The following is a 24,466-nucleotide window of genomic DNA, read 5'->3' as shown; positions in this document are numbered from 1 at the left end:
AGAAAAATCTCTCGCACAATTGCAAGTGGATTTCATTGAGCTAACTCCAAGTGAGGAAAAGAAATATTGCCTTGTAATTTTTATAATGTTTCAATATAGGTTGAAGTTTTTCCTGCCTTGAAACAAGATGCAAGCACTGTCGCTAAAGTACTGATCAAAGAATCTCATTTTGAGGGGCAAGGGGTTCAAGGGGTAGAACTGAAACTTGAGAATGAGATTGGGCCTGAGTCCCTTTGAAAGTCTATGTGACAAACAAAGTAAACACTTAGATTGATGGGTTTACGGCATTTTTTTTTTTATTTCTTAGATGGAAACCACAACATACAAAGACAAAAAATAATTTCTTTTACAAATTAACATAATCCCCAGGGAAAGGAAAACAAGTACAGAAAAAAAGTCATCCCCCTGAGAAGTTTCTAACCCAAATAAACTTTGATGTGTCTTAAGACTTGCATGTTGTGTGAATGTTTTCCCACATGAATCACAATCACATGATTATGAACCTCTGTGAATCATCAGAGACAGATCTTATCTGAAAACCTTTACCCACAAACCTATGTTTGTTGTCCTGTGTGGACTTTCATATGTGAACTAAGTTTAGCCTGGAAGGTAAATTTTTTCCCACACACATCACATCCAAATGCTTTTTTTCTTGTGTGCACTCTCATGTGTCTCTTCATATTTCCTTGTTGTATAAATCTTTTCCCACAAACATCACAAGCAAATGGTTTCTCTCCTGTGTGTACTCTCATGTGTCTATCCTGAGTTTTCTTATGGCTAAATCTTGTCCCACAAATATGACAAGTGAATGGTTTTTCTCCTGAATGGACTCTCATGTGTGAACTAAGATTTGCCTTAAATGTAAATTTTTTCCCACAGACATCACAGCCAAATGGTTTATTTCCTGTGTGGACTCTCCTGTGTGAACTAAGACTTGCCTGAAAGGTAAATCTTTTCCCACAAACATCACAACCAAATGGTTTCTCTCCTGTATGGACTCTCATGTGTCTCTTCAGATTTCCCTGCTGTGTGAATCTTATCCCACAAACATCACACGTATATGGTATCTCTCCTTTGTGGACTCGCATGTGTCTATTGTGAGTTTTCTTATGGCTAAATCTTGTACCACAAACATCACAACCAAATGGCTTCTCTACAACGTTGGCACCCTTCTGCAAATCAGTCTCTGAACAATCTCTGTTTGTGGAGGGTACAGATCCTCCACTGTCCTCTCCATAAGTTTCTTTTTTTATTTGTATCGCTGACTTGCTGGCTGGAGACTCTCTGTTGTCCTTGATTTGGCTTCGATGAATCTGTGAGGACTGAGATATCTCATCATCTTCACTACTGAAAGCAGTAAATGAGGACCTGGTGATGTCATCCTCCTCCAGCCCATTCAGTTCCTTGATACAGAGTTCTTCCTGTTCCTCCTTTACTTGTAGGGGCCCTGGGTCCTCCTGGTCCAGGATGGGGCTCCACTCAGGGAAAACCTCTTCTTTAATCACCAACGGCTGCTGGACATCTGAAGGGAACACTGAAACACACAAAGAAATGTTGGCAGCCATTCATTAATTGTAACAAATTATAAATCAGTGACAATTAATCAATTATGTGAAGGATGGAGATATCCTCAGAAATGTTAGGAGCCAGGACAAAATGAGTCCACTTGCTTTTTTGTGGTTTAAGGAATAAAATCACCAGTAAATCAATCCAATGAAAATCTATTTTTCACGCAGGATTGATTTTTTTTTAATTCCCTCTAAATTTCCACTCTTTATTCTCAACAAACCTTCAAAAGTCAGTGAACTTAATAATTCTAACTGCCCTCTGTATTGATTTGCTGAATTACAGTCTGATCACACGGCAACAGCAAGATAGGATTTTTTTCTCAAAAAAAAAAAAAATATCTAATTTATTACAGCTATGGTTAAACACAGAATGTGTCAGCTCTGTCTAAAATATATCTCTAAATAAATAAATGCTGATAAAATCTATCTGATGTGACACAGGCAGAAATGTTCATGGCTGAGGAAATATTTTTTACATTTTATTCAAGTATTGTTCTGTCTTGCTCACACCTCACTCTCAACCGTTCTCCAGAGTCATTGTGACAAGTGATTAAATAAAATGCGATTTTACTGTTAAAACAGATGAGATGATTTGCTCTTGATTACTACTAACTAGAGTAGTGGTAAGTCAGTCAGGGTGATTAAGGTGGGAAAACGCAATGCTTTCAGATGGATTTATTTACAGTGAGCAGTTTGTTAGGTTCTGTACCATAATTGTCACAAATATCAATCAATTATATGTGACAGCTCTTACCCTTTCATGCTCACCTGTGAAAAAATAGCAGCTCTTTGCTGTGGAGACCAGTTGTCTCTGTATACTTGAACCCATCTGCAAATGCTATAGAAAAAACTTAGTCGAACAGATTCTTGTAAATGTTCTTTATTTTCCATGGCAACCACAAAATGCAAAGACAGAAAATTAAGCCAGGAGGGATTTCTTTAAACAATGAATAGACACATAAGAGAAATATAAACAAGTACGGAGAATACACGTTGTTGGGAATCGATATTGATGGTTGATTATTAATCAAAATATTAATATTAATAAAATTATTATATTTAATTAATAAAAACGTAGGTACCTATGATTCATTAATGAACACGGGGCACCACCCTGAAATCAGGGATCAATAATCAAATGATATACCTTTAGTCTCAAAGCCTGAAATTGGTCAAATTATCAATATTATGAAAATATAAATAATCAGATAACAGGGAAGGTGTAAATCTGAGCATTGACCATCTCAACCAGCTGTTATTATAATGGGATTGTGCAAAATAATCACAGATGCTGCTCACTTCAAATCAACAGTGTTTATTAACGCTTTCTTCCAAAATACAAACCACCTAGTGACAATCCCTCTAAAATCACCGAGGTGAATTTAAAGGGAAACACCCACAGTTCCAAAAAGCTAATCTTGCCAACGAGAGGAGTCCGCCTCGGAAGTCAATAAAGGTGATATCACTAGCCGCAGTATCTTCAGGTTATAGCGGGGTTATTAACTATAAGTTTCCAACTGATCGCTCATGAGAGTATGTGTATCTCGGTGTGTGTGTGTTAGTAAAAAGCAAAAAAAACTATGCCGGCGCTTAGCAGACAACAAAGAAACAACCATGTGGTACACAGCGGTCGTCTCCCTCAACCAGTGGGCGGCAAGCGAATAAAGGTTTGTTTATCATCCACTGATTGAGCCGGAATAAGACGTATTGTGGTCACACATGATGGCAAGACAGTACAGACTGGATTAGCCTGAATGAGCTCCTAGCGAGCATAATAACACAGTTGGCACAAAGTAGAATAAACCATAAATCGGACTCGGCGGTCCCTTCACACAAAAGAATAAGCACAACAAAAGCACGCTATATTCTATCTATTTCTGCCCAAACAGTAGCCTCTTATTTGAGACGCTCGTGGCAACTGGTGTGTATTCTGTCTGACTCGGAACTCCAACTCATTTAGGAGTGATCGCAGGGTCAGCTTAAATGTCCTAAAAGCTGACGGCAGGCTATATCACAGCGTTGTGTCGACTTGATGGAAGGACCGTACCTTGGGGGTTTTGTCTCCTTCGAAGATGATCTCTTCCTTCTGCAGGCGGTGAGGAAACAGCTGGGTTGTGCAACGTTCCTCTATGGATCCAAAACAATATTTGAACAAAAACGAAAGTAAAACAAAAACAGTCTCTGTCTCATCCAGGGAAGAGGGAACTGAAGCTTAGCTCATACAAAGTGGAAAACGTTTTTTAAAGTTGCACCCTTATGGCAGCGGTCGCGTGAAACCGGGGGTCTCACGTATTGCTCGCTTGGACTGTGACATGCAGTGACGTCATCTCCAAAGGCCTTCTCTTTGTTTGAGGCCATGTGGGGCAAGGCCCAACAACGCCTTCCACCCGACATGTCTAACCTAAGAGGACTTTAATGTGTCTTGCCTGTTGACGAAATCCTTTCCCACTAACCTTACAGTCAAATGGTCTCTCTACAGTGTGAACCCTTGGGTGTTTTTTTTCAGATTTCCATGTTGTACAACTAATTTCCCACAAACGTCACAAACATTCCTCTCCTGTATGGACTCTCATGTGTGACTTAAGATGTCCCTGCTGGATGAATCTCTTCCTACAAACACCACAAGCAAATGGTTTCTCTCCTGTGTGAACTCTCATGTGTCTCTTCAGACTTCCCTCTCTTGTAAAGCTTTCCCCACAATAACCACATACAAATGGTTTCTCTCCTGTGTGAACTATCATGTGTCGCTTCAGATTTTCCTCTCTTGTAAAGCTTTCCCCACAATTACCACACTCAAATGGTTTCTCTCCTGTGTGAACTATCATGTGTCTCTTCAGATTTCCCTGTCTCGTAAAGCTTTCCCCACAATTGCCACAAGCAAATGGTTTCTCTACTGTGTGGACTCTCATGTGTGACTTTAGACATCGCTGCTGAGTGAATCTTTTCGCACAAAGATCACAAGCAAATGGTTTCTCTCCAGTGTGGACTCGCATGTGTGAAATAAGACTTGCCTGCTCTGCAAATCTTTTCCCACAATCACCACAGCCAAATGGTTTCTCGCCTGTGTGAACTCTCATGTGTCTCTTCAGATTGTCCTGCTGGATGAATCTGTTCCCACAAACATCACAAGCAAATGGTTTCTCTCCTGTATGAACTCTCATGTGTCTCTTCAGATGTCCCTGCTGGATAAATCTGTTCCCACAAACATCACAAGCAAATGGTTTCTCTTTTGTGTGAACTCTCATGTGTGTCTTCAGATTTCCCTGTACTGTAAAACTTTCCCCACAATAACCACAACCAAATGGTTTCTCTCCTGTGTGACTTCTCATGTGTCTTTTCAGATTTCCCTGTCCTGTAAAGCTTTCCCCACAATAACCACAACCAAATGGCTTCTCTCCTGTGTGAACTCTCATGTGTAACTTAAGATTTCCCTGCTGGATGAATCTCTTTCCACAAACGTCACAAGCAAATGATTTATCTCCTGTGTGAATTTTCATGTGTACCCTCAGACTTTCCTGGTTTGCACATCTTTTTCCACAATCACAATAGCCAAATGGTTTCTCTGCTGTGTGTACTCTCATGTGTTTCTTCATATTTCCCCGCGATGTAAATCTTTTCCCACAAACATCACAACAAAGTTGTTTGAATCCTGTGTGGAGTTTCATGTGTGTCTTTAGACTTCCCTGTTGTGTAAATCTTTTACCACAAAGATGACAACCAAATGGTTTCTCTCCTGTGTGGACCTTCATGTGTTGTGTAAGAATTCCCTGTTCTTTAAATTTTTTCCCACAATCACCACAGCTTAACCTTTTTTCAGTTGCGCAGAATCTCATGTGTGACTTCAGAGTTGTCTTTTGCGCAAATATTTCACCACAAATATCACAAGCAAATGTTTTTTCTCCTGTGTGGAGTCTTGTGTGTCTCTTGAGGCTTGACTTACATGTAAAACATTTCTCACAGACATCACAAACAAATGATTTCTTTCTTGTGTGAAGTCGCATGTGTGTTTCCAGGGCTCCCTGCCGTTTAAATCTTTTTCCACCATTACCACAGCCAAATGGTTTTGTGCTGGTGTCATCAGTATTTGGTTGTGGATGACTATCCAGTTCTTGGTTCCTGGCAGATTCAGATCCTCCACTGTCCTCTCCATCAGTTTCTGTATTTATCTGTGTTGCCGAGCTGCTGGCTGGAGGCTCTGCCTCGCTGTTGTATTTGGTTTGCCTTCGATGAAGCTGTGAAGACTGAGATTTATCATCATCATCATCTTCACTCTTCACAGCAGTAAATGATGACCTGTTGATGTCCCCCAGCCCATTCAGTTCCTGGGTACGGAGTTCTTCCTGTTCCTCTTTTATGTGCAGGGGCTTTGGGTCCTCCTGGTCCAGGCTCGGGCACCATTCAGGGGAAACCTCTTCTTTACTCACCAACAGCTGCTGGACATCTGAAGGAAACACTGAAAAACACACAAAACGTTGGGAGCCATTTCCTTGGAAATTAATAACAAATCAAAAATCAATGTGAACTAATCAATTGCATGAAAGATGGAGATCTCAAAAAGATCCAGGACAAGATGAGTCCACTTACTTTTTCATGGTACAAGGAATCAAATCCACAAAGAATCTAGTCCAATGAAAATTAGTAATTCCCACACAGGATCAAGCACAAGAACATGTTCAATTATAGAGATGGCATTGAGCAGCAAGGTAGTGTTTACACCTTCTTTTAACAGAATTTACAATCAATACAAAAGACATCCAAACTATAAGTTCCCAGAGATGCTGAGCACTTGTTGACTGCATTGCCTTCACTCTGCAGTCCAACTCGGGTCCAACTGGGTTTACTTGGGTGATTGTGGAGGCCAGGTCATCTGATGCATCACTCTCCTCCTTGGTCAGATAGCCATTACAAAGCCTGCGGGTGTGTTTGGGGTAGGGGTGCACCGATCCGATATTAAGATCAGATATCGGCCCCGATATTGACAAAACGGCTGTTTGGTTTTTTTTCTCCGTCGCAGCACATCCTATGTCATTCGTCAGCATTAGTGTGTCGCATGCTGGAAGAGCACAAGTTGTTGTTTGACCAACTCTTTATTAGTTTATTCTCAGGTTCAGCTGCAATGTTTTATTTTGTATTCCTGTTTGCTGGACGTTACACTTACTCATGTCACATTTCTCCGCTGATTAGCTAGTAGCCCAGCCATCAGTTGTTAGCCTCACCGATCAGCTGTTAGCCTAGCAACGCTAACTTTCAAACGACGTACTCAATACTATGTGGGCTGTCCATTGTTGCTCTGTTGGTCCTCCCTCCACCAGAACCTCAGGGTTATCCACCGCCAGGCTGCTTTGTCTCCTCCTCTGCTGCTGTGGTCTCTCCCGGCTCGCAGTGATGCTGGATGGTCGCTACTTCGCCGTTGCTGGCGGGGTCTTCAGGTGTTCAGCACAGGAGCACCTGGACCTCTGCTGTCACTTCACCCCAGGCTTCATCGCTTGGATTGGATCTCTTGGTCTCCTGTGTCGCCCCCACTGTGTGCACAGAGCCTCCAGACGCTAGTTTGTACACAGACAGTGCTACTGACTTCAGTGCTAGTGTTCCCTCCGCGCTGACTGACAGGCGCTCCATTCATTCTTTGTTTTGTTTGTTCCACTTTGTTACGTGTGTCCTTGGGTACCCTGACAGGCACTATATAAATTAAATGTATTATAATTATTATAATTATTATTATTATTATTATAATTGATGTTACACATGTTTACAATGTTCGGTAACTGTTTGATTAGTTTGTCTTAATTAGGAAAGTCTGGTGCCTTTAGTCCCTTTCACATGGTGGAAGGTATACAGTTTATTATTAATTCAACAACGGTATCGGATCGGTATCGGGTATGGGCCGATACACTCAGCCCAGGTATCGGTATCGGGATTGGATCAGAAAAAAGTGGATCGGTGCATCTCTAGTTTGGGGTCATTGTCCTGTTAAAAAAAATAAATAAATGATGGTCCCACTGAGCGCAAACCAGATTGGATGGCATGTCACTGCAGAATGCTGTGGTAGCCATGCTGGTTCAGTTTGCCTTGAATTTTGAATAAATCACCAACGGTGTCATCAGCAAAGCACCTCCACAACATCACACCTCCTCCTCCATGCTTCATGGTGGGAACCATACATGTAGAAACATCCGCTCATCATTTTCTGCATCTCACAAAGAAACGACGAGTGGAACCAAAAATCAAAAATTTGGACACATCAGACCAAAGTACAGATTTCCACTGTTCTAATGTCCATTCCCTATTTTTCTTGGCCCAAACAACTCTCTTCTTCTTCTTGCTCTTCCTCTGTAGTGGCAGCAATTCAACTAAGAGCGTCTGATTCACCCAGTCTCCTCTCAACTGTTGATGTTGACATGTGTTCGCTACGTCAACTATGTCAAGTATTTACATGGGCTCTAATCTGAGGTGCTGTTTTAATTTGTGGTTTCTGGGTCTGGTAACTCTAATGAACGTATCCTCTGCAGCAGAGGTCTTCCTTTCCTGGCACTCATGAGAGCCAGGTTTCATCATGTGTCAGATGGTTTTCGTGACTGCACTTGAGGATACATGCAAAAGTTCTTGATATTTTCCAAATTGACTAACCTTCATGTCTTAAAGTAAAGATGGACTGTAATTTCTCTTGACTAGGCTGAGTAGTTCTTGCCATAATATGGATTAGAGCAGTAGTCACATAGGGCTATTCATTGTATTGAACTGTGTACCAACCCTTGCTCTGCACAACAAAGCTGATGGTCTCAAACACATTAAAAAGGCAAGAACTTACAAAAATTAACTCTTGGCAAGGCACACGTGTTAATTCAAAACCATTCCAGGTGACAACCTCATGAATCTGATTGAGATTGCCAAAAGTGTGCAAAGCTATAATCAAAGCAAATGGTGGCTACTTTGAAGAATATAAAATATATATCATATTCTGGTTTGTAAACACTTTAGTTTACTACATGATTCCATATGTGTTCTTTCTCAGTTTGGATGTCTCCAGTATTTATCTACAATTTAGAACTGAGAAGGTGTATCCAAACTTTTGACTGGTAGTGTAACTAAGCTCACTTCAGCTCCACTAATGCTCCACCTCTTTGCCACTGAGTTGGTGACGGCACTTTGAACTTCATTCTGATTCTTTAGTGACCTATGGGTGACATCATGGTAGCCCTGTCCAATATTCTGAAACTAAAATAACCATGGCCACATTTTCTGTTTGAGACAGAACGTTAGCTGGGAGAAACACTGGCTGGAGAGGGACTTAAAATGTAAATTTCACAGGATGCTCAGCTTCTATCTTGTTAACAAAGCTACAGTGGAATGTGGTGGGATGTTCAGTGACGTACATGGTCAGAAAGCACAATTTATCTGTTTTATTTTTAAGCACACCATTTTTTCCAGAACTAATTCTGCAAAATAACCACATTATTAATTATATATAGAATGTGTGAAAAAATATTAAATGTTCTTTACACTAACCCTGAATAACATGTGGGACTTCTTTGGTTTTGAACATCATTTGAAACATTTTGGATAATTTCAGTGAACAATTCAACAAACATGACATAAAAGTCTTATGTTTTCCATGCACTTTAATGCAGAACTGCTAAATATTATAAAGTTAAGTTTGGTTTTGGCACAAAAAGTCATTTCTATACTTGTTATAGGTTGATCAATGGAGGTGTTCACTCAGTGGGTGACTTACATATTAATCTGACATCCCCGCCAGCACAACCAGCAAATCAATATAGGACTGTAGGTTACTGAAGAGGAGATTTCAAATCACTGTTGTGAGGATATCCACAATTGCAAATAACGAAAATTCCCCTTGATCAACTTAGTGTTTCTAGCGTGTTTCACAATTAAATCTTATTTTCTCTGACGCCTCCCCAACATGTGGCCCCCTTATGAACGTGTCACCGCTCTCCATCCCCCTGTGATCACCAATAGGCCTACCTGATTATAAAGGTTTGGCTATTCTGTCAACAGAGTACATGAGGTGTAAAAACTAAAACAGCCCATATTAATATTATTAACATCACACCATAAATAACTGCTGTCTACATTAACATTGGACAAAGTTAAACTGGCCTGTAAAATATTTAAATTCCAAAAACATGTGGTAAGTGGAATTCGAGGATTCAGATGAGAAGCCTTGACCGGACATTTAGATGCAGCATATGTCGCTTACTTGTAACATGGTGGTGTTGGAGATGTGAGTGGTGGTGTACCTGAGCTGGAGGGTGAACTTTGTCGGAGTCTTTTGTTGCTCTGAGTCGAGCGGATCTTTCCCGTTTTCGCTGCGACTGTACCGTCCTTGTTCATGATTCAGATTCTGTAAAAACACCCGTCGATGTTTTATTCTGGGTGGTGTGGTGCTGTAGTCCGGTTTGTAGTGAAAAAGAAACAGCAGATGAAGAAAAATAGAAAAGAAACCAAAGTTTTATGACGGAGGAGGGAAACTCGAACAGCTAAGAGCCTCACCGATGGGCGCCGCCATCTTGGATCTCGTACGGTCTCGCGAGGGTTACGTTCCCAATAGGCGCGTTCAAGTTGAACTCCTGCTGACTGACTGCATCAGCGAGATCTGCTGGCGACTGCAGGGAGAAGCCCTTAGGCGAGTTCAAGATCACGCAGTGCTGCGCAGCGCTGCATAAATCGTGATGCATGCTGGTTAAAATGTGTCCACGATGACCTGGATGGGAGTGGTTTCTGCTCCGCATCTGATGTCACATGACCTTAAGTTCTCGCGGGAGCGAGGCTGCTGCAGAGCAGGTGAGCAGTTGCTCTCCAGGTACTGCGCGACCCCAGACCCACCTTTATGACGTCAGGACTTTGCCCTAATTGGCTCTCATCTACGCTGAAGTATATGACGTGTGTTTCGATGAATTTCCATATCCATAAGGCCTCTGCCTCTTTTCTACTCAAATATCAAATACTTTCAGATAAGTAGCAGCCGTGTGGCCGCACCTATGGGATAGTCACCATGAATAAACCTATAAAATCCTTCATGTAACGCAACAACCCTGAAAGATGTCGTCAATAAACTGCTCAGTTCTGTCAGCTTAGGGTGATGATGGACAAGTGGTTAACTGCTGTGTCCAGTGTTATCTGTTCTATCCACTCTTATTAATTAACCCTTTCTGTTCCCGTCACATTAACAATACAAAGAATTATCCTGAGCTATTCTGCGTGTGATGAGATGGTGCAGCGGGACAAGGCATCTGATTCAGTCATTTGTTCTGATTATTGTATGTCATTCATTCAGTGAAATATATTTAATTCATTGTGAAAAATGTTGCTATGAGAAATGCTTCATCTTATGTGTCTATAGTTATGCTTATTTGTTAAATGTAGTCAGCAAATTCCCCTCAGCTGTGATTTAATCATGATGCACCTAAGCACAGTTGTCATCATAATAATGAATAGCTGTTGTAATTGTATTGTTATTGTGCAAGACTTACTATAATGTACCAGATAGACAAAGTTCAAATGTATTTAATGGTGACATTACAAGGAAAATAGAACATGATCATTTACAGTAAGACAACATTTAGGCTCTTCATCTACTCTTGATGAGCCACTGTGTGACCGTTTGAAGTGAAGCAATTACAAAGTATCCAAATTTGAAGTTATTGTGACAAAGCTGTCACATTCTGTTGTCTCTAAATATGAACTGTCTGTATATATATATATATATATATATATATATATAAATATAAATATATATATATATATATATATATATATATATATATATAAATATATATATATATATATATATATATATATATATATAAATATATATATATATATATATATATATATATATATATATATATATATATATATATATATATATATATATATATAAAGTAATCAGATGAACACATCCTCTGCAAAAATACAGGCTTGACACGGGTCTTGATCCCCGGTCGTCTGCATGCAACACAGCAGCAGTTCCACTGCTCTATTCCCTCAGCCCAAATGTTTTGGTTGACTAATATTTTGAACATCTCAGATTGAATAATTTCTGAAGGAGATTAATATGAGAAAAAGGGCAGCAAAGTTCCCATAGCATCAGGTAAGAAAACTGATCGCAGTCGTTGTTGATTGTAATCAAACATTAATGGAATTTCAATTTCCTCCACTTCTTCACCGACGAAGAAGACAAAGGAAGAGGGTACAGGGCTTAAAGTGGAACGCTGCACAGCTTGCTGTAAGCTGTTCCACTGTCCCCTTCCCAAATACAAGCCCAGCCAAAGAGAGAAAATACCATTACATACAAAGGTATGGATGTGTGTGTGTGTCTGTGTCTTTGTGTACTCTTATTGGCTAATTTAACTTTTCTTAACTTGCTCTTAGACAAAAAGATCTGCAAGTGCAATTTAAATTGCTGAAATACAGGGCACTTTCATTGTCCTCTATGTAGCAAATCCATTATAGACATGGAGACCCACCTGGAGGTTTGCCAAGGTGCTACAGAAGCTGCTGCCCCATTCAAGGATAACACAGACTTATCTGCCAAACCCTCTCCCTTCTTTCATCATCCATCATTTCACCTGTCTAAAAACTGTTCCTCCTCCCCAACCAGATATAAAGGTGCATGCTGCTACATCTACCTCCACACCTTCTGCCAAACCTTCCTCTGGAGACACACCTTTATGTACTGCCCAGGAGCCCACAAAGATATTTCTCCAGAAAAAGGTGCAATGCCAACATTGCAGACTTATCTGTCATAAAAAGAATTTATCCAAGCATATACAGAGGAAGCACCTTAAGAAGACGGATGCAACAGTGAGAAACGCATTGAAGAGTGTCTGTTTAGATGCCACAAATGGAATATTTGCTGTCCAAAAAGCTTGGCATGGCTTTTCTGTGCCTATTCACGTCCAAAAGAAAACCTGGGGCCACCAGCATAAGAGTATGAGCTTGAAGACTGCAGACAGTATCATTTAATGGCAGTACGAAGTGGATTGAACTTCAGCCAGTGTGAACACATCCGCTCACTGGAAAATTGCACAGAAATTGCAACAGAGAAAACAGAAATTGCAACCATGTCCCTTTCTCGCCAGACCCTCTTGATTACATATGCTGACCATCTTTCAGATCTGTGTCCTTCTTCCACTAAGGATTTCTTCTCACAGCCAGAATCACAAATTTTCATGTCAGGTTTTATTGCATTATAATCACCTTCACTGTCAAACAAACTGAGTAGAGGAGAACAACTACAGTGGCTGTGCTTTCTGGAGCCATGAACACTGTTGTTTTTATCGTTTGTTTTTCTTTCATGCCTGGGTATGAGATATGTGTTTTTCCAGATTTCTGTGCTGTGCAACTCGTTTCCCACAAACATCACAAACATTTCACTTTTGTGGATACTTTGTCTCTTTAGACCTCCCTCGTGAAAATCTTTTTCCACAATCGCCTCAGCCAAATGGTTTATTTCCTGTTTGTACTCTCATTGTCTCTTCAGATTTCCCTGATTTATAAAACTTTCCCCCAATTATCAAATGGTTTAACTTCTGTGTGTACTCTCGTGTGTCTGTTCAGAATTTGCTGTCTTGTGAAGCTTTCCCCACAAACATCACAACCAAATGGTTTCTCTCCTTTGTGGACTCGCATGTGTCTATGAGTTCACTTAAAGTTAAATCTTGTCCCACAAACATCACAACCAATTGGTTTCCTGCCAACGTTTGCACTCTTTTGCAAATCAGTCTCCAAACAGTTTGAAGCCTTTTCATCAGTATACAGTTGTTTAGATCCTCCACTGTCCTCTCCATCAGCTTCTTTTTTTTATTTGCGCTGCTGAGCTGCTGGCTGGAGGCTCTGCCTCTCTGTTGTCTTTCACTTGTCTTTGATGAAGCTGTGATAACTGAGATATCTCATTATCTCCACTCTTCACAGCAGCAGATGATGACCTGGTGATGTCAGCCTCCTCCAGCCCATTCAGTTCCTCAGTACAGAGTTCTTCATGTTCCTCTTTGATGTGCAGGGGCTGTGTCCTCCTGGTCCAGGCTGGGACTCCACTCAGAACAAACCTCTTCTTTAATCACCAACAGCTGCTGGACAACTGAGGGGGATACTGAAAAATACAAAGAAATGTTGGCAGCCATTTCCAAGGAAATTCATGATAACAAATTGTAAATCAATAACAACTAATCAATTATGCGTAGGATAGACTTCTCTTCAGGAATGTTAGGATCCAGGACAAAATGAGTCCTCTTGCTTTTTTATGGTGCAATGAATCAAATCCCCAGTAAATCATATTTTCACATAGGATGGATTTTTTAAAATTAAACTTCCCTCTAAATTTTGATTCTTTATTCTCAACAAACCTTCAAAATTCAGTTAACTGCATCATTTTACTGGACTGATTTGCTGAAGTGCAGTCTGATCACATAACAACAGCAGGATAATATATTTTTTTCCATGACCCAAAACAGTTACAAATCTGAAAAACATTGTTTTCCTTATTTATACGATTACATGATTAAACACATGTCAGCACTGTCACTAGGGATCTAAACAACCACAATTACTAATAAAAAATCTGACACGACACAAGCTGAAATGTTTGTGGATGTGGAAATGTTTTTAAGTTTCATTCAAGTTTCTCCAGGGAGTCATCGAGACAAGCGACTGAATAAAACACTGTTAAAACAGATGAGATGATGTGCTCTTGATTACCACTAACTAGAGTACTGGTAAGTCAGTCAGGGTGATTAAGGTGGGAAGGTTCTTGTACTAAACAGTTTGTTAGGTTCTGTACCATGAAGGTCACAAATATCAACCAATTACACGTGACAGCTCTTACCCTTTCATGCTCACCTGTGAATAAAGAGCAACTCTTTACTGTGGAAGCCAGTTGTCTCTGTATACTTGAACCCATTTGCAAAAGCTATAGAAAAAACTTACAGTGAGACAGATTCTTGTAACTGTTCTTTATTTTTCATGGCAACCACAAAATACAAACACAAAAAAATAAACCCAGGAGAGATTTCTTTAAACAATGAATAGAAACATAAGAGAAATACAAACAAGTACAGAGAATACACGCTGTTGGGAATCAATATTGATTGTTGATTATTTATTAAAATATTTATTAATACAATTATTATAGTTAATTAATGAAATGTAGGTAACTATGATTCATAAATGAACATGGGGCACCACCCTTAATCAGGGATCAGTATTTAATTGATATGCCTTTAGTCTCAAAGCCTGAAATAAGTCAAATTGTAAATATTATGAAAATATCAATATTTAGACAAGAGGGAGGGCGTGAATCAGAGCACTGACTATCTCAACCAGTGGGATAATACTATAAGTATTACAACAACTATAAGTTTCCAACAGATCGCTCATGAGATTACGTGTATCTTGGTGTGTGTGTGTGTGTGTGTATGTGTGTTAGTAAAAAGGAAAGAAACTAAGCTGGTGCTTAGCAGACAACCAAGAGACAACACAACGACCATGTGGTACACAGCTGTTGTCTCTCCCTCAACCGGTGACCGGCAAGCGAATAGAGGCTCGTTATTCAAGACTGTACAGGCTGGATCCGCCTGAATGAGCTCCTAGCAAGCGTAATAACACAGTTAGCATGCAGTACAGTCAACCATGAGTAGGACTCGGTGGTCCCTTCACACAAAACAATAAACACAACAAAAGCACGCGATATTCTATCTGATTCTTCCCAAACAGTAGCGCCCCATTTGGGTCGCTCGTGGCAACTGACGGGTATCCCATCTGACTCCGAACTCCAACTCATTTAGGATTGATCGCAGGGTCAGCTCTAGCATCCTAAAAGCTGACGGCAGGCTATATCACAGCATTATGTCGAGTTGATGGAAGGACTGGACCTCGTGGGTTTCATCTCCTTCTGAAGATGATCTCTTCCTTCTGCAGGCAGTGAGGAAGCAGCTGGGTTGCGCAGCGTTCCTCTATAGATCCAAAACAATAATGATGAATATTCTAACAAAAACAAAAGTTAATTTAAAAACAGCCTCTGTCTCGTCTAGCGATGAGGGAACTGAAGCTTTGCTTATACAAAGTGAAAAATGGTTCTCAAAGTTGCACCCTTGTGGCAGCGGTTGCGTAAAACCAGGGGTCTCACCACAATGTAATGCTCCCTTGGACTGCGACGTGCAGTGAGGTCTCCTGACATTTAAACTGGGAGTGACGTCATTTTGATCCTGGTGGAGCTTCCAGGCTCACAGCCAATAGGGATCGGGTGAAAGTTTTGGGGGAAGGTCAACCTGAGTCACAGTTTTTCCACACCTTTTGGGCCCTAGTTTCGTTCTTTTGTTCTGCAGCTCCTCGTGTCCTAGTAGTTAGGCTTCTGATTTCTCCAAAGGCCGTCTCTTTGTTTGAGGCCATGTGGGCAAGGCCCAACAACGTCTTCCACCTGACATCTCTCAGCTGAAGGACTTTAACGTGTCTTACCTGTGAATAAAGACCAGCTCTTTGCTGTGGAGGCCAGTTGTCTCTGTATACTTGAACCCATTTGCAAATGCTATAGAAAAAACTTAGAGTAAGACAGACTCTTGTAACTGTTCTGTATTTTTAATGGCAACCACAAAATGCAAAGACAAAAAACCCAGGAGGGATTTCTTTAAACAATGAATAGAAACATAACAAAAATATAAACAAGTACAGAGAATACACGTTGTTGGGAATCGATACTGACTGTTGAATATTAATTAAAATATTAATATTAACTAATACAATTTTTATAGTTTATTAATGAAACGTAGGTAACTATGATTCATGAATGAACACGGGGCACCATTCTGAAATCAGGGATCAGTAATCAAGTGATATACCTCTTTAAAAAATGAATAGAAACATAAGACAAATACAAACAACTACAGAGAATACAAACCCTCCACCTGAAATGTCTAACCTGAGAGGACTTTAATGTGTCTTTAGTCTTGCCTGTTGACTAAATCCTTTCCGACTTACCTCACAACCAAATGGTCTCTCTACAGTGTGAACCCTCAGGTGTTTTTTTTTCAGATTTTCATGCTGTGCAACTAATATCCCACAAACGTCACAAAGATTTCTCTGCTGTGTGGACTCTCATGTGTGACTTAAGTTGTCTTTGCTGGATGAATCTCTTCCCACAAACATCACAAGCAAATGGTTTCTCACCTGTATGGACTCTCATGTGTAACTTAAGATGTCCCTGCTGGATGAATCTCTTCCCACAAACATCACAAGCAAATGGTTTCTCTCCTGAGTGAACCATGATGTGTCTCTTCAGACTTCCCAGTCTTGTAAAGCTTTCCCCACAATTACCGCAACCAAATGGTTTCTCTCCTGTGTGAACTATCATGTGTCTCTTCAGATTTCCCTGTCTTGTAAAGCTTTCCCCACAATTACCACAAGCAAATGGTTTCTTTACTGTGTGGACTCTCATGTATGGATTGAAACCTTTCCGTTGTGCAACTCGTTTTCCACAATCGCCACAGCCATCTCCTGTGTGGACTCTCATGTGTCTATTCACCTGGATCTGATGGGTGAATCTGTTCCCACAAACATCACAAGCAAATGGTTTCTCTCCTGTGTGTATTCTCATGTGTGACTTAAGACATCCCTGCTGAGTGAATCTTTTCCCACAAAGATGACAAGCAAATGGTTTCTCTTCTGTGTGGACTCGCATGTGTTGAATAAGATTTGCCCGTTCTGCAAATCTTTTCCCACAATCACTACAACCAAATGGTTTCTCTCCTGTGTGAACTATCACATGTCTCTTCAGACTTTCCTGGCTTGAAAAGCTTTTCCCACAATTACCACAACCAAATGGTTTCTCTCCTGTGTGGGCTCTCATGTGTCTTTTCAGATGTCCCTGCAGGATGAATCTGTTCCCACAAACATCACAAACAAACGGTTTCTCTCCTGTGTGAACTCTCATGTGTCTCCTTAGACTTTGCCGTTCCCTGAATCTTTTTCCACAAACATCACAACCAAATGGTTTCTCTCCTGTGTGGACTCTCATGTGTCTCTTCAGATGTCCCTGCTGGATGAATCTCTTCCTACAAACATCACAACTGAATGGTCTCACTCCGGTGTGGACTCTCATGTGCGTCCTTAGACTTCCCATTACTGTAAATCTTTTACCACAGACATCACAACCAAATGGTTTATCAGCACTACATCCCACATCACTTACAGGAGTTTCCAAATGTTTCAGAGCATTTAAACCTGACTGAGGCACCCTGGTATCCCCTGACCCACTGTCACTCTCCTTAGTTTCAGGCCCAGAATCTTGCCACTCACCAGAACTGACATCAGTCTCAGAGCAGTCTGAAGCCTCTTCATCGGTATTTAGCTGTGTATGACTATCTGGTTCTCGGTTCCTGGCAGGTTCAGATCCTCCACTGTACTCTTCATCAGTTTCAGTTTTTATCTGTGTTGTTGAGCTGCTGGCTGGAGGCTCTACCTCTCTGTTGTCCTCAGTTTGGCTTTGATGAAGCTCTGAACGCTGAGGTTTCTCTTCATCATTTTCACTCTTCACAGAAACAGCAGTGGATGGGAACCTGGACGTATCAGTCTCCTTCAGTCCAACAAGCTGCTTTCCTTTCCGACTGGTCCATTGTTCTTCCTGTTCTTCCTTCATGTGTAGGGGCTCTGGGTCTGTCTGTTCCTGGCTAGGGCACCACTCCGGGGAAACCTCTTCTTTAATCACAAACAGCTGCTGGATATCTGAGGAGAACACTGACACACACACACAGAAATGTTGGGAGCCATTTCCTAAGACATTAATAACAAATTAAAAATCAATAAGAACTAAACACTTGCATGAAAGATGGAGTTCTCAGAGAGATCCAGGACTAAATGAGTCCAATTACCTTTTCATGGTACAAGGAATCAAATCCCCCAAAAATCACTTCCAATGAAAATTAATAATTCCCACACAGGATCCAGGACAACAACATGTCCAATGATAGTGATGGTATTTAGCAGCAAGGTAGTCTTTACACCTTCTTTTCACATAATTTTCTTCTAAATTTCTATTCTTTATTCTCAACAAACGTTCCTTATTTAGTCAACTGTGTCGTTTTGGGTGGCACTCTAGATTGACTTAGAGTGATTTTGTGACTGCAGCAGGATAACATCATTTTTGAGTGACCCAAACCAGTTACAAATCAGGGCGAGCAGCATGTGCAAAATGCGCAAGCTGTGCACAAAACAGGACAACATCACAAAGATGGAGAAGCAAAGAGAAGATTTCAGTGCTCAAGACACAAAACGCTTCTGAACAGCTTTAGTTGTTGCTCAAATACAAATAGGTGAGCACGTAAAAGAGAGAAACTGCAAGTAATCCCATTGTATCATAATATGCCATAATATGGATTAGAACAGTAGTCGAATAGGGCTATTCATTGTACTCAACCAACCCTAGCTCTGCACAACAAAGCTGATGGTCTTAAACACACCTGTTAACTGAAAAGCATTCCAGGTGACTACCTCGTGAATGTGACTGAGAGAATGCCAGAAGTGTGCAAAGCTCATCAAAGCAAAAGGTGGCTACTTTGAAGAATATAGAATATAAATCATATTCTGGTCTCATGGATTAAAGCAAAAAAAATAAAAAATCCTTTGACTGAAATGTTTTTTCGAGCTGTAGCCAAGTCATATTCGCAATTTGTAATGTGTGAAACATGTTACAGGGCACGTTACTTGACACGTGCTAAAAGAATAAGATTTACAGCCTCACCTCACAGTGTTCTCTAATGCAGACATCAAGTTTAAATATTTGACCAACAGGAGGATGATCTGAACAGCTGTTCTATTCACACTTAAAATGTCTTTTCGATGTAATTTTCAATCTATGAAATCAAAATGTGCCCTTTTTTTGCCAAGCTTCTCTGAAGTTTTACTCTTTCAAATAATCAACCACCTACAGAACTTTTCAGTATGCTATTTTTCTACTTCTTCTCATCATCATTAATTATTATTATTATTAATATTGTTTAAAGTGAGCCTCTTATCGTTTAACACAAAAATACATGATACAAACAGCAACTTTTCACCTTTCTGTCATCACTAACATACTGTTAGTAATCAAAGAAGCTCTGAGGCTTTACATGTGTTCTATATGTTATAATACAAGGTTTCAGCATTGTGCTACAATGAGGCTACATTCATGATTTTGTACAGTCAAAGTAACCAAAAACTTCTTATGATCATCATTACAAAGTTTCAGGGCGTTCCTTGTAACCATGGTAACTCACGGTGCCCGAGGGGAGGGAGAGACGCTGAATGAAGCCGTTTACACAGATACACTGCAGACAAAGTCCAGACTATAGTTGTTATTTCACACATGTAGCACACAACAGGAGACTCTCCATGTCAGACGAGTTCTCACATGTTGACTTAACTCAAAAACTAATTGATAACATAGCAGCACGAGGAGTCCTTGCTAGCTAAGCAGCTATACTTTAGTGCCGCTGCGTGTTCAGATCCCGCCCTGTGCTGATCACTACACTGTCATTGGTCAGGCGCGCACAAGCTGTTAACGACACCATTGGCTGTAGAGTGTGACAATCCGTCAATAAAAATCAGCCAATACTTGTTCTCCTCTACGGAGCCCTGGAGGTGACATGGATGGGATTTTTTTTAATCTCGTGAGTGCGACTTACTATCTCGCACGCGCCAGTTACTATCTCGCGCGCGCGACTTACTATCTCGCACGCGCCAGTTACTATCACGCACGTGTGACTTGCTGTATCTTGTGCGCGCGAGATAGTAAGTCGTGCGCGCGAGATAGTAACTGGCGCGTGCGAGATAATAACTCGCACTCGCGAGATAGTAAATAAGATGCAGTGGCACTCTGGCTCAAATGATTGAATGAAGTGAACGTTGTGGTGTTAACTCAACATTGATGGGACGCTGGAATCAGTCGCCATGTTGTTGCACTCTGACCTCTCTCCGTGCAGCGTGTTAACTATGACCTGTCTTATACAACAGCGCCCCCTTGTGATATAAAGAGCAATAGTATCTGTTTTATATAATAACAGAAGAAAGCAAACGTGTTTAGTGTACTTTGAAAGCCGGGAGAATGTGGTCTGTGTGAGAATGTCGTGGAAAATTGAAAGTAAATGTAGGTTTTCTGTCACAACTTTCACATGAATATGATACTATATGCACCTGCATCCATTGTTAATCGTTTGTCCTCATTGCCAGTTGTGACTGCTGCAACGTTATTTCATAAATTAATTATAACCAAACTACTATTACCTTTACAACTCCTACATCATGGCTAGCATAATAGCCGTTGAAATAGCTATGAAAACACCTGGACATTCATCGTGGATCATCAAAATACCTGTTACATGTACCTCTTACCGTTACGCAATAATAATAAGACACTTTATTAACTTTAATTAATTAATTAATCAATTAAAATTCTGAGATGGTCTCGATCCATGATAATAAGCCTGCATTTAACCGACTGCACTGTTTAATTACGTCAAAATGCGCTTGAATTAATATCTCCCACGTGCCAGATACAGTAATTCGCGCGTGCGAGATAGTAACTGGCGCTCGCGAGATAGTAACTCGCGCGTGCGAGGTAGTAACTGGCGCGCGCGAGATAATAAGTCGCGCTCGCGAGATAAAAAAAAAAACGTCCATGTCACCTCCAGGGCTCCGTACTCCTCCGGTCTACATTGATTGATCTCATAAATCGCCTCTGTGAAGTTTGAATGACGGAAATCCGTCGTAGCGATGGAGAACTTTAATCCATGTGATCAATTTAATCTCCTATGTGATCAATTTAATCTTCTTTATGATCACTATGAAAACGAGATCATCATTTGAAGTAATAACGTGGAAGCTTGATATTTGGCGCAGAAGACTTGCGAATGTCCCGAGTGCAAAATGGAGGTTGACTATGAACAGAGATCACAGATGGTCTGTGTAGTGTTTCAATAGTCTGTGTTGATTTTTGGTTTTGGACAGCCTTCAGCATTTTCACACTTACACAACCGCAGCGTCCGCAAAAGTCCGGATATTTGGATGCAGCCTAAGTCGCGGACTTGTACATAACATGGTGGTGTCGGAGATGTGGGTGGTGGTGTACCTGAGCTGGAGGGTGAACTCTGTCGGAGTATTTTGTTGCTCCGAGTCGAGTCGAGCGGGTAATTCTCGTTTTCGCTCCGACATTATCGTCCTTGTTCATGATTCATATTCTGTAAAAACACCCGTAGATGGTTTGTTCCAGGTGGTGTGGTGCTGTAGTCCGGTTTGTAGTGAAGAAGAAACAGCGGAAGGAGACAAAATAGAAAAGAAGCCAAAGTTTTATGACGGAGGAGAGAAGCTCGGACAGGTAAATGCCTCGCAGACGTGGGCCGCCATCTTGGATCTCGTACGGTCTCGCGAGGGTTACGTTACCAGTGGGGCAGCATTACCAGATCTCACGAGAGAAACAGGAAACACGATGATAAATACAAACTGAGACATCTTTTCTTTCAATCTTAATCAGTACTTTCATGTAATGGAATTCATTTATTTTAAATAACAGAATAGAACAAATTAAATTTACGCCTCAGCTGAGCAGATATAAGTCACAGTTTTCATATAATTTTTCACCTGTTCGTTGTTCGGAAAAGTGAATTATATAGGTCGGTAGTTTGTTTGACGCAAATTCCAATAATAGTGAAATCTTTAAGTGCACAGCATATGACACATAAAAAAAGTCTTATTTTTGTCTCACTGTAACCTGCTGATGGGTTGAAGTGTGGTGGAGTTGCTGGCGCTAGACTGCAGCACCAACATGCAGCAACTAAAAATAATATATGATAATAACTTGTGTAAAAATATGTTTGAACACGTCTTGAATGTGTATGGTTAACTTGCGTTTCAAACAAGGGAATACAGATTACATATGCTGACCATCTTTCAGATCTGTGTCCTTCCTTCCATCCTTCCTCCACTAAGGATTCCTGCCAATTTCTCACAGGGTTGTGGCCAGGATTTTAGAAATATTGAGGTCATGCGTCATTTTGAGAGTTTCGCCAAAAGGCAGCATTCAACAGAAGATAAGTGCCATTTTAGAATCACAAATTTTCATGTCAGGTTCTTATTGCATTATAATCACCTTCACTGTTGAACAAACTGACTGAAGCCAGGAACACTGTTGTTTTTCTTCCATGCCTGGGTGTGAGGTATGTGTTTTTTTCATATTTCCCTGCTGTCCAACTCATTTGCCACAAACATTTCTCTCTTTTGTGGATACTCGTATGTCTCTTCAGTCCTCCCTGATGTGTTCATCTTTTTCCACAATCACCTCAGCCAAATGGTTTATTTCCTGTTTGTTCTCTCATGTGTCTCTTCAGAATTTACTGTCTTGTGAAGCTTTCCCCACAAACGTCACAACCAAATGGTTTCTCTCCTTTGTGGACTCGCATGTGTCTATGAGTTTTCTTAAAGTTGAATCTTGTCCCATAAACATCACGACAGATTGGTTTCCTGCCAACATTTGCACTCTTCTGCAACTCAGTCCCCAAACATTTTGAAGCCTTTTCATCAGTATACGGTTGTGGATGACCATCTGGATCTCAGCTTGTGGAAGGTTTAGATCCTCGACTGTCCTCTCCATCACCTTCTTTTTTTTATTTGACCTGCTAGCTGGAGGCTCTGCCTCCCTGTTTTCTTTCACTTGTCTTTGATGAAGCTGTGATGACTGAGATATCTCATCATCTCCCATCTTCACAGCAGCAGATGTTGACCTGATGATGTCAGTCTCCTCAATCCCATTCAGTTCCTCAGTACAGAGTTCTTCATGTTCCTCTTTGATGTGCAGGGGCTCTGTGTCCTCCTGGTCTAGGCTGGGACTACACTCAGAACAAACCTCTTTAACACTAGAATGGCCGAAATTCCAACACTACTAGAATGGCCGCAACGGTCATTTTGACCGCTAGATTTTAAACTCTGTAATCTCTCATGTTAACACCCAGTTGAATGATGAATGCATTCATTGTGTCATGATATTTTTCTTAAAATGAAATAACAGCAAAATGTACATTTTAACAAGTTTAATTATACATTTATCAATATTCATATCATCGCACACCGCAAGAAAATTATAATTAAAAGTAACTTATTTGATTATTAAAGAATTAATTTTAATTCTTAATGATATATAATCCAAATTATTATAATCGAAAAAGCTGGAAACAAGCTGCTCTAATACAAAAAAAGAGCCATTCCGATCACTGGTCACAGTCTCCACAGATTACCTCCGCTCTCCTCGCACAGTCAGCACACACGGGCTTGTGGCATTCCAATTGTCCGACATTTGGTTCCGTTTGCAGCTTTTTCGGACTGGCACTGCCTCCGTGTCTGCTGCTGCTGCGGTGGTTGCTGCCGCTGCTGCCCACCTTGTGCCGACTGCCGCGGCTGCTTTCCCCTCCATGTATTCTGCCCTCAGCTCCTCTGCCAGCTGCTGCAGGACCTCCGGGCTCTCCTGCTGCTGGTCAATATGACCGCTTGTGGCCGGAATAGGTATAATCTATAATATTTTCTTTGTCTTTTGTGTAATTTATATAAAAACTATTTAAAATAAAAATTCAGACACATTTAGGAAAAGTCATGAAAGGGCAACATTGCATTTCTTCATTCAACAAAGTTATTGCACATATAAATTTGAAAACGGTCAAAATGACCGTCTTGGCCGTTCTAGTGTTAATCACCAACAGCTGCTGGACAACTGAGGGGGATATTGAAAAATGGAAAGAAATGTTGCCAGCCATTTCCTAGGAAATTCATGATACCAAATTGTAAATCAGTAACAACTAATCAATCATGCAAAGGATGGACTTCTCTTCAGAAATGTTGGGATCCAGGACAATATGAGTCCTCTT

At 40.7% G+C, this 24,466-nt stretch overlaps 2 protein-coding genes across 4 annotated transcripts; both read right to left on the bottom strand.

Annotated features, from left to right (window-relative positions):
• Positions 1-276: 276 nt before the first annotated feature.
• LOC115571420 (gastrula zinc finger protein XlCGF57.1-like) lies at positions 277-10,196 on the bottom strand. Of its 3 annotated transcripts, none has more exons than XM_030400835.1 (2): positions 9,827-10,196; positions 277-1,534 (listed from the first exon to the last, which is right to left on the bottom strand). In XM_030400835.1, exons 1-2 carry the CDS (start codon positions 9,918-9,920, stop codon positions 555-557), a joined length of 1,074 nt encoding a protein of 357 aa, XP_030256695.1. In that variant the 5' UTR covers positions 9,921-10,196; the 3' UTR covers positions 277-554. The 3 variants fall into 3 exon arrangements, with proteins under 3 accessions (XP_030256695.1, XP_030256696.1, XP_030256694.1); XM_030400836.1 differs by lacking the exon at positions 9,827-10,196 and adding an exon at positions 2,337-4,095; XM_030400834.1 differs by lacking the exon at positions 277-1,534 and adding an exon at positions 2,433-6,021.
• A 5,948-nt stretch (positions 10,197-16,144) lies between these two features.
• On the bottom strand, positions 16,145-23,593 carry LOC115570579 (gastrula zinc finger protein XlCGF57.1-like). Its single transcript, XM_030399151.1, has 2 exons — positions 21,685-23,593; positions 16,145-18,314 (listed from the first exon to the last, which is right to left on the bottom strand). The coding sequence occupies exon 2, from the start codon at positions 18,214-18,216 to the stop codon at positions 16,648-16,650; it is 1,569 nt and encodes a 522-aa protein (XP_030255011.1). The 5' UTR covers positions 18,217-18,314; positions 21,685-23,593; the 3' UTR covers positions 16,145-16,647.
• Positions 23,594-24,466: the final 873 nt, after the last annotated feature.

The sequence above is a fragment of the Sparus aurata genome, chromosome 20, assembly GCF_900880675.1.
Source record: "Sparus aurata chromosome 20, fSpaAur1.1, whole genome shotgun sequence".
In the NCBI taxonomy this organism is placed as follows: domain Eukaryota; kingdom Metazoa; phylum Chordata; class Actinopteri; order Spariformes; family Sparidae; genus Sparus; species Sparus aurata.
This window is presented reverse-complemented; position numbering and strand designations above follow the sequence as displayed.

What these genes read in the sequence shown, in the direction of transcription:
- LOC115570579 (XM_030399151.1), bottom strand. Translation starts at nt 18,216, where the DNA reads ATGAAGGAAGAACAGGAAGAACAATGGACCAGTCGGAAAGGAAAGCAG.
- LOC115571420 (XM_030400834.1), bottom strand. Translation starts at nt 9,920, where the DNA reads ATGAACAAGGACGGTACAGTCGCAGCGAAAACGGGAAAGATCCGCTCG. An exon ending in AAGTTCACCCTCCAGCTCAG is followed by an intron (nt 6,022 to 9,826) that starts GTACACCACCAC and finishes TGTGTTTTTCAG; the next exon opens with TGTTTCCTTCAGATGTCCAG.